Source organism: Chanos chanos, chromosome 3, assembly GCF_902362185.1.
Source record: "Chanos chanos chromosome 3, fChaCha1.1, whole genome shotgun sequence".
In the NCBI taxonomy this organism is placed as follows: domain Eukaryota; kingdom Metazoa; phylum Chordata; class Actinopteri; order Gonorynchiformes; family Chanidae; genus Chanos; species Chanos chanos.
Window position 1 is genome coordinate 57316426 of NC_044497.1, and position 14400 is coordinate 57330825.

Here is a 14400-nt window from a genome sequence, read left to right on the forward strand (position 1 = left end):
GTGTCCGCTCTGACGTGAAGAGCTACGAAGCCCCGGGGGTCGGACGCGCAACTTCAGTTCCGAGTGGAGCGCCGTTTCATTCCACGAGAGAGGACAGAAGAGACGGCGCGCAGTAGTTAAAAAAATCTTTGCATTAGAGCAATTACCTCAAGATCACATAGTGCGACTGTCGTCGATGGAAACGTTATACCATTGTCCTGCATGTACAGATTTGTTGGGGGACACAAGAATGTAGATAAATTTACAACTCGGTCGAAAGTCGGTATCAGCTGGCGCTAGAGAAGCGTTGCACCGACTGTAAGAAAATTTATTACAGCGTTTTACACTGAACCAAGGTTACGCACTGAACCTACTCCGATTTACGCCAACTTCAAATATGTGGCTCCACGTTATCGCAAGGACAACCTATGGATAACGAGGCAAACGCGTTGCGCGGTTAAAAGTAGTGCTGTACTTGTCCCGTTCGTCATTTGAAGTCTAACACCGTCGCGTTGAAGTTGACGAATCCCACATTTTAACCATACAGGAAATAAAATATTTTGAAAATAAACGTGGTCCGTACTGAGACTCATAAATCGACTGAAAACAACTGAACATTTACGTCGCGCGGCCAAGCTGCAAGCTGCTCAACTCAACTGGGAGAAATCCGTAAACATTCTAATAGCGATGATGTTTTGACAAATTATTTAAACACGTTTTCATGATTTCACTTGACTTCGTTGTACATTCAGGTTTGTTTCTGAGTGGAGTCGTCCAAACATTGGATTTCTAATTATCTTTTGAGTGTACCACAGTTATCGTCGGAAATGTTACCGTGGCTTGAGATTTACATTGAAGCTGAAACATCCCTGGAATTTCAGCCAGACAATTAAGGAAATTACCTGTCTGAAAGACATCTGGGATTCTACACGCCGTGTTTTGGAATTCCCACTGGATCTATCATGATTTTGCTGAATATCATCAGTACTCTCCTCATGCTGGGTGAGTCTTGACGCATTTCAGGTTAAAAATGTATTGCGGAGTGTAGAAATGTATTGCGGAGTGTAAAAAGTGCATCACTTGACAGTGGGGGGGAAAAACATAATTTTCACAGGAGAAGGTAAATTCCTCGGTGCACACAGAAAAATTCAATTAATATACTGCCCGACATTTATCTGAAGACGGCACACCAAATAGGAGACATCATACACGTGCTCTGTGTATAGTTCATTTTAAACTAACTGTAGAGAAGACCATTTGTCCTTTTGGAATGTGGTTCTCTTAACTGCATGATGCCTGACATTGAAAATAGCCTTTTAAATGTATATCTCCTCTGAAATAAAGAGCGTTGTCTCCGCGTGAAAGAATTCAAGAGGCAATACTTGTAGTGAGCGGACTATCGAGCAAGTTTTTTTTTTTCCTGTGGAGGAAGTGTCCATGGTGCTGAAAAGAATGATCCACCACGCGAATCTTTTCTCTTATGCAGATACAAGCCAGATTTAATCAACTAGACTTACGATCCAGCTACTTTCCTTGTTCTCTGGTGTAAAACTTCGATTTCGCCATTTTAACGTGCATTTGTTTAGTTTATGTAGTCGGACAGAACCTCATCTTTTTTTTTCAATCCGCGGAATAAACAATCATAATACTCTCATTAATGTCTTAAAGGTAGCTTGAAACATGACCGATATTATTACAGACATATGTACTATCTCAGCCTCATGTACCTTGAATAAGCACGCGCTGCAGTTCTATGGTCTGTGGGTGGGTGTCGCTCACTCAGAGAGAGAGCCTACTGTAACAGCGTTTCATTATGGCTTATTAGATAACACCTCCTTTTCTTAAGCCTTTGTTTCCCTCATTCAGTCATTGGAGGAAACAGGCCCGTGACAGATCACCAGTCCTGAGGGGTTTGTGCGACTGGAATAGGGAAACAACTGTGGAGAAGGAGCCACAGCTGTGACCCTTTGTCCAGTGGAAATGGATATGCTCGACGCCAATGAGCTCAGTCACGTTTATTCACAACACAGACCTCTCAAGCCCTGGGCCTGGGCATCAGAGTGTCAAATAAAACTATCAAATCTCATCTGTGTGCTTGGGTAATCCTGTGGGTTCTTATGAAGCCACTAACGGCTTTTCTCTCTTCCCAGATGACGTGGCACAGTTGATGGCAGGCTCCTCTGCCCTGTCAGGGATGGGGACTCAGGGTTGGAGGCCACCCATGGACTGTGTGAGGGCCAGTGAGATGTGTAACCAGAACCCCCAGTGCAGCTCTCGGTACCGCATTATGCGTCAGTGCTTGGTGGGCAGGGACAGGACCACCATGCTGGCCAACAAGGAGTGTCAGGCAGCACTGGAGGTGCTGCAGGACAGCCCGCTGTACGACTGCCGCTGCAAACGCGGCATGAAGAAAGAGCTACAGTGTTTGCAGAGCTACTGGAGCATCCACATGGGCTTAAACGAAGGTAAGGCATCGAGAGTGGGCAACACTGGGATGCCACTGGGCTGGGCTCCACACCCGGGCCAGGAAGGCAGGGCTTCATTAGACAGATTGTAAATGGACTGATGAATCTGGTCCAGAGTGCGGTTACCTTGACAACAGGACGCTTTTGTCTGTCTGATGCACTGTGGGCCTGCTTCAGTCCATACGTAACACAGTGCTCACTCTACTAGAGCAGCAGTAAGCGTTTGTCATTTAGGAGCTGTGGGAAATTGTTGCAAGGATTTGGGCAGCGCAGAGCAGTCCGAATGATATTCCATCTGCTCTGGCAGTTGCCGGGGAACCACAGCAAATAGTTCTATTGATGCCAGTAATCAGGAGGGGCTTTTAGAGGAACTGGCTGCTGATGGGTCTGGTGACTCAATGAGGCAGTGTAGGCTTCTGCTTCTGCCAGGCTAAAACAGCACACAGCATCCTGTCATCAAAAGAAGAATACAAACTAGATTAAGTCCTGTGGAAGGTTAATTTTTTTGTGAACGTATCAGACTCACGCTGAAAGAAACTGAAGGTCGCACGGTGAAAGGTTTCACTGAAACTCTGTTACACTGGAGTCCTAGTCTATGTATGGAAATCATTAACATTCACACTGCGGAAAGACACGACAAGATATTCACTCAGTGACCATGCACTAAACTGACAGTCAGACAGACTTCAGACAGAGACAGGTTTTTTTCCTTTGGTTTTAGCGAGCGTGAATTTACACTTCGTCTGAAGTCTGTGACAGCCGAGCACACAATGTTCTCTTCATGTGAACAACTGTGTATTTTTTGTCTTGTTATTACTGTGACTGGTGCAAAAGGCTGGACCCAGTTTTCTGGCCTAGTTTGGACACTATCAGCAGCTGAAAGCTTTTCTGTCTCAGTCTTTTGTTCTTGACTCTGACTGTTAACTGTTGTGCCAGCAATGCTCAGTTCTCTCTGCGTCTCTGAGAATACACTCTGCTCTCAGGTGGTGAGTAGGGACAGCACAGTGAAGGCTGGAACTTGACAGAATTCAGTCAAATTTACTACAGTACACTGGTATGGTGGGCATTCCACTGTAAACCAACAGCCCCCTCCACACACAGTTCTCTAAAGAACACAGAGCTTTTCTCCAGCTTCACGCACACAACAATTCACACTTTCACCGTAGCCTATTTTAACACGGCTGGTCACTTCCAGCACAAGAATACACTGTGTGTGTGTGAGAGAGAGAGAGAGAGAGAGAGAGAGAGAAGAGAGAGGGAGAGAAAAAGAGAGAGTGTGAGAGTGAGAGAGAGAGAGTGTGTGTGTGTGTGTGTGTCAATGAGAGAGAGAGAGAGCGTGTCTGTGTGTGTGTGTCAGTGAGAGAGAGAGAGAGAGAGAGAGTGTATGTGTGTTTGTGTGGGTGATGTGTGCATATGTATGTGTGTGTGTTTCAGTAAAAGAGAGAGAGAGAGAGTGTGTGAGTGACAGAGCAAGTGAGAGACAGAGAGAGAGAGAGAGAGTGTGTGTGTGAGAGGGTTAAGTGAGAGGCAGAGAGAGAGTGTGTGTGTGTGAATGAGAGAGTAAGTGAGAGAGAGAGAGAGAGAGAGAGAGAGAGAGAGAGAGAGAGAGAGAGAGTTGGCCAGCGTGGGATTTCAAGGCTTGCCAAAGTGATCCAGCAGTGTGCTCGAGGCTGGGACTGTCCCTAACTGCAGTGCTGAAACAGCACAAACCTTCAGCCCCACAATGTCACCTCCTTCACCTCCTCCCCACCTCACAGTCTTAGAGTACAGCATAGACAGCCCACAGCATGACAGTCAGAAAAGCATCAGCACATGTCCTCTCAGACAGAGTCCTGCTTAGCCACACCTGGCTCAGAGAGCAGCTTTGGGGGTGTTGCTTCTCTGCAATTCAAACCTAAGGGGAAGAACCTCTGCATGTCTCATCAAACATATGGAATGCAAAACCCCCCTGTGGACTGGCATGTCCAGCTTTTACTCCAGAACAGCTTTGACTCAGATACTCCATCAGAACTGTGACTCAGATACTCCATCAGAACTTTGACTCAGATAGTCCCTCAGAACTGTGACTCAGATACTCCATCAGAACTTTGACTCAGATACTCCCTCAGAACTGTGACTCAGATACTGACTTTGTATGGGACCTGTATGTGTATAAAAGCAGGGTAAATGCAGGGTGAAACCAGAGGTGAAAGGTGAAATGTTCCATCGTTACATTGTTTCACTGCCTCTGTATTCCTCACTTCCCATAATGCTCAGTTCCCGTTCAGAGTAATGATAATGATAGCAATAATAATGATAATCCCTTCGGTCTGGGTAGGCACTCTGAAATGTGCGTAATTTTAGTAAGAACATTAGTGTGATTCAGACAGAGGTTAATTACTGTCTTCCTTCAAGGCTTGTATGAATGGAAAAATAATGGATGCATCTGTCTTCAGACCTAATGTCATTTGGAGTAATTAATAAGATTGGTTTACATTCTGGATACATTCAGAACAGTTTAATGCTATTCTTCAGGTTTCACAAAACATTAAAACAAACAAACAAACATATATGTGACTAAATATACAGATTGCTCAGATCTGCTCTTAACTGAGTTTCATGATGCCTTGTGGTACCTTGGTAATAAATGTACTTCATTATTAAATTCACAAGGCTGTACAGCCTGACCCTGCTGCAGTACACAGTATGGTATGGAATATAACTCAGTTTGATATAGGATATGACTCAGTATGGTATAGAATATAACTTAGTATGGCATAGAATATGATTCAGTATGCTATAGAATATGACTCAGTATGGTATAGGATATGATTCAGTATGGTATAAGATATGACTCAGTATGGTATAGAATATGACTCAGTATGGTATAGGATATGACTCAGTGTGGTATAGAATATGACTCAGTGTGGTATAGAATATAACTTAGTATGGCATAGAATATGATTCAGTATGCTATAGAATATGACTCAGTATGGTATAGGATATGATTCAGTATGGTATAAGATATGACTCAGTATGGTATAGAATATGACTCAGTATGGTATAGGATATGACTCAGTGTGGTATAGAATATGACTCAGTGTGGTATAGAATATAACTTAGTATGGCATAGAATATGATTCAGTATGCTATAGAATATGACTCAGTATGGTATAGGATATGATTCAGTATGGTATAAGATATGACTCAGTATGGTATAGAATATGACTCAGTATGGTATAGGATATGACTCAGTGTGGTATAGAATATGACTCAGTGTGCTATAGAATATGACTCAGTATGGCATAGGATATGACTCAGTATGGTATAAGATATGACTCAGTATGGCATAGGATATGACTCGGTATGGTATGGAATATGGCCCAGTATGGTACAAGATATGACTTAGTATGGTATAGGATATGACTCAGTATGGTATAGGATGTGACTCAGTATGGTGTAGGATATGACTCAATATGGTATGGAATATGGCCCAGTATGGTATAGGACATGACTCAGTATGGTATGGAATATGACTCAGTATGGTACAGGATATGACTTAGTATGGTATAGGATATGTCTAACATTTTCTAGCATGCCAGTTTCCCATAAGTATCAGTATTACAAATGTTGCCATCTGTCCAACAGCATTTTCAGAGAACATGTGCATATGCCCACATATTTCCCTCTCCAAGCAATTTTCAGTCAGCTTTCATGTTAATAAACATAGTTACATTTGTCATATTCCAGTAATCTGTTTGTGGGAGAGAGTGATTTTTCCCATATGGTGACTGAGCTGTGGGGAGAATCATGCCTGTGTCTGAGAATGAGTGAAGCCACACTCTCCTCCCATCCAAACTAAACTCACAAATACTGAGTCCTGAATTCTCACTCCAGTTGGAGAACATGGAAAATATGCCACCAACAGTGAATAAGACTTCAGTCTTCAGGTTAGAACAGAACCAGCGTGTTTGTAAAGAGGACTTGGTTAATCAGAGAATGCATGTAATGTGAGCAGAATTACTCTGAGCGTGAAGCCGTTATGAGAGGGCCAGTAAGCTGAATGCAAATTAGAATAGTTTCCATGGACACAACAGTAAAAATTAAATACAAGCTTTAGCCAAGACTACGTAGTTTATCGCACATATAATTTCCTTTCTATTTGTCAGTGAACATAGAGGCCAATTATATGATTACTAACATCCTCCTCAGGCCAGAGAGATTTGGATGTGCTTATGCAAATTCTCGTCATTGTTAATTTAGAGATTATACCGCTGTTTATAAGCGTGAGAGTTTGAATAAAGTAAAACTTACAAGGCTTCTGACATAACCAGAGTCCAGCTGTCTTTCCTCAGAGCTGGGCTGATCCATATTTAATTTGGTGACTCTCTTCCATTTTCACTTTTTCACTTAATCATCAGCAAACAATTCTGCCTTGGAAAAGCAGAAAAAAAAAAACAAAACTTGGATTCTGGACAAGCAGAACTGGTTCTATTTTCAATCTTTACGACGAGCGCTCAAAGGTCAGTGGTCAGACCGACGTTATTTGTTGAGAGAAGAAAGGTGTGGACGGGCCATAACCTCTCTCCACCGTGTGCCAGGAGTATCGTAAACAGAGCTGCTAACACTCTGTGTGCTTCATTTAAAACGCAGAAAAAAAAGAACAAAGAAGTAAAATTAAAAAACATCTGAACGTAGCTCAGACAAACTGAATGACTTTAAAAATGAACTGATTTAAATCTGCCACATGTTTTGTTGTTGTTGTTGTTGTTCAGAGAATTTACTGAACATATGGAATTCTCATGGACAACCAATGCTTCCCATTTTTCAAGAACCTTTTGCTGATATGATCATGATTTTTCATTCAAGATTTTATGACATGAACGCATGCTTCCAGACACTGAAACCGCTCTGCCTGTCCAGAGGGTAAAGAGGGAGAGGAAACTGCAGAGCAGAAAGTCTTCCACTTCAAACAGCACATCTGTGGAACAGTGAGCGTTTTAGCTGGATACTTAATCAAAAATGACTGTGGTCCTTCTCCTCAGGAAGCTTTAATTAAAGCCATGTGCAGGTATGTGAATGGGGAAAGGCCAGAATCCATTACCTATTGTGCACCTGACAAATTATAATACAACAACCAGGCCCTCTGCTGCCAAGTCATTTGGTATTGGAAGCTTAATGAATCATGTTTAGGCTCCACCACAGATTCAATTTGCTCAGCAGAGCCAATGCATCAGGCCATTCCTCTGTATTTCCTAATTGCATCCTTTGATTCCCAAAACTAGCAGCATGTGGGAGAATAAGGCTTCTACCTGTGTCATGAAAATAAAAACAACAACTGCTCCCAGCCATTATTTGCCTGAAAACACAGGCTCTAAATATTTCACAGTAAATCATTCTGCGATTAGCTTTTTTTCCCCCACTGTGCTCAACTGGAGCAGGACAATTAGATTGGAACACACAACGTTTTTCTTCAAAAGTAAACTTACATCTGGACTCAGATGGCTGTGTTTGCTGGGAAACGTTCAAGATTTGAGTCACTTGCTTTACACTATAGTCAACACCTAAGACCACAGAGAAGTTGTGTGAGTCAGCCCCAGAATAAAATAAAGAATGGAGAGGACATAGAATGGAAGCATGCTTTACTGGGATATAACTTTACTGGGATGTAACTTTTCCTGCCCATTTTCTGTTTAAACACTCAAGTTTCTTCCATGAAAATGCAAACAAAACTATGAGACACTATAAGGACACATTCATGTGATTTTGCCTGTGCTGTATGATGACCAGGAGATTGGCAGAAAAACAGGTTCCAGGTCTAAACGAGACAGAAGTGACGAATTACAGCTACAGTTATAGTTATAGTTGATTTTTTGTGAACTTATACTTTTTTAAGTATTTTTTTAAAATCTGTCATTTTACTTTAACCTAAGTATGTTTTTTTTTTTTTTTTTGAGGTATTTTGCTTCACTACAATTTAAATTGCTTCTGTTACAGAATTTAAAAAAAAAAGAAGTCCCCATGAACTACGCGTCATTATGACGTCATCTCCTACGCCAAGGCAGCAAGTCAGTTGCCCGTTCAGATGAAATGTATGGCAGTCGGTTTCCGCCACATTGAAAAGATAGTTTGCTTAATTGCGACTGTAGTTCTAGCAATTCCGGCTTTATTTCTCACAGTTTTGACTTTTTTCTTCACAATGGCTGTGTCTTCTCTGTCCAGGTATTTTAATATTTCCTTCGCTAAGCCCCACAGCCACTGTCCAGTTCTACTTTAGCGATCGTGACTAGGCGCGGGAGGCCTGCCAAGGTTTCAGAACAAGGGAAAATGCAGAAACAGTGTGCATATGGAACTTGCAAATCCGACAGCAGATATCCTCAAAGTTTAGAGGGGGTTGTCGTGTTTGTTCGAAGCCAAAAATGCCAGAGGATAGATGTCGGATATAGATTAAACAGTGTGAAAGACTGCAGCGAGTGAGGTCTTCCACACTGTTTAATCCAAGTTTCCACCGGTATGGATTTTTGATCTAGGCTATAAAATGTGCTGATGTCACCCTTCTAAATGTTTTTTTTTTAATCAAGTCTCTCAGTCTTCACATGCAGTGTATATATTACTACACACTAGTGTATGGTTACATATTGTAGCTGTTGTACCTCTTTTAGTTTTATGGGGTACCAGTGTTTTCCTCATTCTGTTCACCTTTTTACCAAGCCTTTCACTGATATCGCTTGCAAACATTTTATTAATGTGGTCACACATTGACATGATTTTAATTTGTCAGTATACTTTATTTTATATCATATTTAGCTTTTATTTCAGTTTTTAATTGTATTTATTTCATGTTTATTTATTTCTTTTTTTTTTATTAGTGCACTTTATTTTATACCATTTTTTTTATTCCATTTATAATATTTATGCAATGTTTATTTCATGTTTTAATTTAATTTGTTAATGCACTATTTTATAAAGGTGATCTTAAATTAAGAAGAACATGTTATATACATGTTCTTGGCCTGTCTGCATTGCCTGGGAAAGGTTCTAGAGAACTATCTATCTGCACCTCACCAACCACACAAAAATATTTAAAAAGTAACTAAGTAACTTTTACTCAAAGTAAATTTTAAATAAGTTACTTTATAGTTTCATCTGAGTAGATTTTTACAGAAGTAATTTTGCTTTTACTCAGTACAGTTTCACCGTAGTAACAGTACTATTACTTGAGTAAAATAATTCAGTACTCTTTACACCTCTGCCTTTCACACATGAAGACATAGAAGAGGGAGAGTTTGAATAGTCCCATTAAGATAAGTCATAATATCTGAGTAATAGTAAAGTGGATTTGTACCTAACTACAGAGACAAAGATATCAAACCTGTCCATACTTCCACGTCCAATACACTGCACCTAGCCGAGACTGGGCACACACTTCGCACAGGTAGATTAAGCTAGATTAGACTGGGCACACACTCTGCACAGGTGGATTAAGCTAGATTAGACTGGGCACACGCTCCACACAGGTAGATTAAGATAGATTAGATTGAGCACACACTCCGCACAGGTGGATTAAGCTAGATTAGACTGGGCACACACTCTGCACAGGTGGATTAAGCTAGATTAGACTGGGCACACGCTCCACACAGGTAGATTAAGCTTGATCAGACTGGGCACACACTCTGCACAGGTAGATTAAGCTAGATTAGAATGGCACACACTCCACACAGGTAGATGAAGCTATTGAAATCTACATGTAATTCTGCTTTTCAGCACACAGTCAAAAACACATGCACATGTCAGAGTCACCCAAATGTTCTGAATGGGGTAAATGTCTCATTCAATTGGAGCAATGCTCCTCTCAGTAATAGATTCACTCAATGGAATGGAATCCCCCCCCCCCCCCCCCCCCCCCTCATCAATGAGTGGCTATATCTCACAAGCTCAGTGCTACACTGAAAACATAGATGGTTTTACTATTATCATCTCTTCATTCATGCTGACCACGGGCATAACTATCGCCGGTGCAACCGGTGCAGCAGACCAGAGCCCACAAGCTGTCAGGGGCCCATGAAAGAAGGTGAATTTTTGCTGCTTTTAGCAGGTGGGCCTTCTTGCACATTTACCATTTCAAGCAGCCTGCAAAGTATCCATTCAAGGACATTGCTGCTCTTAATTGTGATATCTACATATATACCACCTTCCCACCTTGTGTATAACACTTAGTTTTGAGTCAAAGCCTATGTTACATATTTTTATTTGTCCTTATTGAAATGTTCTAAAACTGCATGTTTTATTAAAAATAAATATTATTTGTACCCACCACTTATTTAATTTGGTTGCTTTCTTCTCAAGAGGTACAAAGGAAGAAGGCCTGCAGAGAAAGGCTAATTCGTTCAGTGACTTTGCCACGACCTGTCGTTTGTTATAACTTGCGTGGGCGTCATGTCGTCAATTTTTGTCAGTGGTTCAAGTTCAACCATTCAGCAAGAAGCAAGTGTGAGTTAGCGGCATAAATAAACATAAATAAACATAAATAATAATAATATGTTTAGCAAGCCCAAACATAAAAGCGGCGCTCGAAAGAGAGAGGACAAGAGAGAGAACGGAGTGAACGTACTGCTAAGCTGACGAAAGAGCAGAGTACTCATTCCCCAAGCTCAAGCTGATAAAGTCTTATTTGAGGAGCGGCATGGGACAAGAAAGACTCAGTGGATTGGCTATACTCTACGATAGAGAACAGCAGAGCCAGGAATTTGGGGTTGAGCGGTGCTGTTAATAACTGTGCTGAGTGCGAGGCCCACAGGATGAAATTTTAACGGGTGAGTACAGGTTTCTCTTTGTTATGGAGTAGGATGAGGGATTTAAACCTATGGCGATGTAATTGTTACCTCTCATATGTTGGACAATGCGCACCTGTAATCTGTGTCTGTGATGACATTTGTGCCACAGGTGATGAGTGTGATCACGTCTATAATTATAGTTAATGGCTTGCTCTATGCTTATCGACATGTTGTGCAAGATACCTTTGTGTTGATTTGTTAGTGTAGGCTGGCTAAAGCTATTTCGGATATTTGATAGTTGGAGATATTAGGCTGCAGTGGTTTAAGTCCAGGGCAGGCTGTTAGATTAGCGTTGATGAGTTTGGTGTTTCAGTCAGCCAGTGTCCGTGGTGCTGATCAAAGGCTGGTTTGCAGGATGGGAGTTGCACGGTGAGCCTCTCCATGGTGACATGGCAATTGTCTGCTTTGCAATTGTCAGGAGTGGTTGTGTGTGTGTGTGTGTGTGTGTGTGTATTTGTGTGGGTGCACGAGCATGCGCTTGTGTTTGGGGCCACGGGGGCGGGGGTATTTGCATCGGGACCAATCACAATTATGATATGCCAGTCACTCAAGAAGCTATACTCTTGGCCAGGCGTGCTGTTTGAGAGGGCAGCTGCATGTGTTAATTTGGCTGGAGCAATCGACAGGCACGAGAAATCAAGGTCCCACATTTCATCTAGTCTTAAATGGAAGCTGTTCGGGAGAGTAAGGATTGATCAGGCCTTCGATCAAGCAGTTGCCACAAGCGTCCGAAAGCACAATAGCCAGGTAACTAAAAACTGTGAGATAATGAAGAGGATAATCTGTGTGGTGTTGTACGTGGGAAAGCATGCACTGGCATTTCGTGGGCATGATGAATATGGGTATGTTCTGTAGTGAGTGATGACTTGATTTGGACAATGAAACTGACAACAGTAAACACGCAATTATTATACTGCAAACTGTTACACTGTTACTGTGAAATGTATCACCATAGCCTAATGTTTACAGCGCACTACCAATCGGTGCATGTCATTACTAAGGCATGTATTATTGGGCTTCCTCTGTTAAAATCCCCACATGCTGCTACTGTATCCAGTGGGCCTGTATTTGGTCCAGTGTTGCTGCTTCCCAGTTTGCCATGCTGCCGATCCCTCCGTCACTGTCAGCTGGTGCCATGGACACTTCCTCTTGTTCTGGTGGACCTTCCATGGTCTTCCTGAGGTCTTGAATTCAGGGGGCTTGTGTGTTGTGGCTCCTCCTCTTGCCCCACAGGTCCTCCCAGAGCTGTGTGGCTTCTATGACGTCTGGCATTGGCTCATCCTCCTCTTCCTCCTCTTCCTCCTCTTTTGTGCCTTGCTTGAGCTGCTGGCACCGGCAACCTGGTTGATGTCTGAGGCAGATGTTCTGTCTGCACTGTTCAGTCCATGCCTGATATCGGTCTTGGCAGTGGCTCAATGCCACCAGTCTTTGTTTGGCATCTTTTATCGCTTCTGGAGGGTTTCTCTATGTCAGCCAGTACTTCTTCCTCTTCCTCAGATGCTGCGTCAGACTAAGATTCCTCTCTTGTGCCGCAGTTTGTTGGCTGATATCTTTCCCTAGCGTTGCAATCTTGTCCACTAGTCTTCTCTTCCATGGTGGTGTGGGTTATGATCTGCTCTGGATCGTGATATGGTCTTGTCCTGCTTTGGCAGTGGAGTGTGTCTGACAAAGCCTACCCTGACAATGGTACTGTGTGTTCTGTGTTTTGTAGTTGTGAAAATCTTAGTTACTATGTAATGGCAGCTCAGCTGAAGTCTGTCACTTTAACACACTGTTCATCTACCAGTCAGATTCTCCACTGCTGAATTAAGTAAAGAGATGTTCGCACATCATTAGATAGATAGATAGATAGATAGATAGATAGATAGATAGATAGATAGATAGATAGATAGATAGATAGATAGATAGATAGATAGGCAGGCAGGCAGGCAGGCGGGCAGGCAGGCAGGCAGACAGATGAATACAATCCCAAGGTAATTTATGTAACAGTTTTCTGAGTAAACTCAACTTTTGTGCTAAATTTTGAATTTAATCAAAGGGCTTTAAAAAACAAAAAGGTTCACAAAAGTCGGATTTTCGATTAACATTAAAATGTTCATGCTCTGACAGTTTTAAACTGTGTAATGCACGTGTCGTTTATTTAAAGGCCAGATCAGTGTATGGATACCTTCTGTGAACAGGACAAATATGCGCATGTGTCGTATACCTGACACCTTTCATTTCCCACAGAGCTGCTGCCGCTGGGGACATGTTTATATTTTTAGACAGGCAGAGCGGTGGGGGCGGCGGAGCAGTGGGGCTGGCGGAGCAGTGGGGCTGGCGGGGCAGGGATTACGGCTGGCATAAGATTAACTCCTTAAGGAAAAGCAGGTGCCGTGTAAAGGTGACGACACCGCAGGGCTGGTGGGGCAGATAGCACAAAACCACACTGACACCCAGATAAACCTCTGATCCAGGATCATCCTGTACAGGGGCGTCCAGTCAAAGGTCCATTCAGAGTGTGCACAAAATGTGCCAGGGACCAAAGGAGCCCAGACACAGCAGGCTGAGGTGGAGAGAGATGGTCGGACAGGGAGGAGACTTCTGAGAGGGAACGGTCACAGAATGGTTGCATTAACCTGCATCATAGCAAGGCTTTCAAACAGAGCCATACCAAACCTCAGATTCACCAAACAACACACTCCACAAACATCTCTGCACAGTGCCACACACACACACACACAGACATTCTACAGCATGGCCATATACTGCACATACTGCACCTACACACACACACACACACACGCACAGACGTTCCACAGCATGGCCACATATTGCACCTACACACACACACACACACACACAGATACACACAGATTTTCTACAGCGTGTACAGAGCTCATTTAGTGGTGTCTCAATAACATTGCATCGTTGTGTTAAATGCAGTTTAGACCAGTGCCGAGTTTGGTAAAGTTTGCCACATCAGTTTAGACGAGTGCCGAGTTTGGTAAAGTTTACCACATCAGTTTAGTAATGACATTACCTATCTGTAATAACATTACCTATCTGTAATAACATTACTTATCTGTAATGACATTACCTATCTGTAATGACATTACCTATCTGTAATGACATTACTTATCTGTAATGACATTACCTATCTG

At 42.4% G+C, this 14400-nt stretch overlaps 1 protein-coding gene across 1 annotated transcript in view; it reads left to right on the forward strand.

Moving 5' to 3' along the window:
- The first annotated feature begins 938 nt into the window (after positions 1-938).
- gfra2b (GDNF family receptor alpha 2b) overlaps positions 939-14400 on the forward strand; it is a 50726-nt gene continuing 37264 nt past the window's right edge. The window contains exons 1-2 of the mRNA XM_030768124.1: positions 939-981; positions 2130-2444. Of these exons, the coding sequence (XP_030623984.1) occupies positions 942-981; positions 2130-2444 (355 nt within the window). The 5' untranslated portion in view covers positions 939-941. The remainder of the gene's footprint in view (positions 982-2129; positions 2445-14400) is intronic.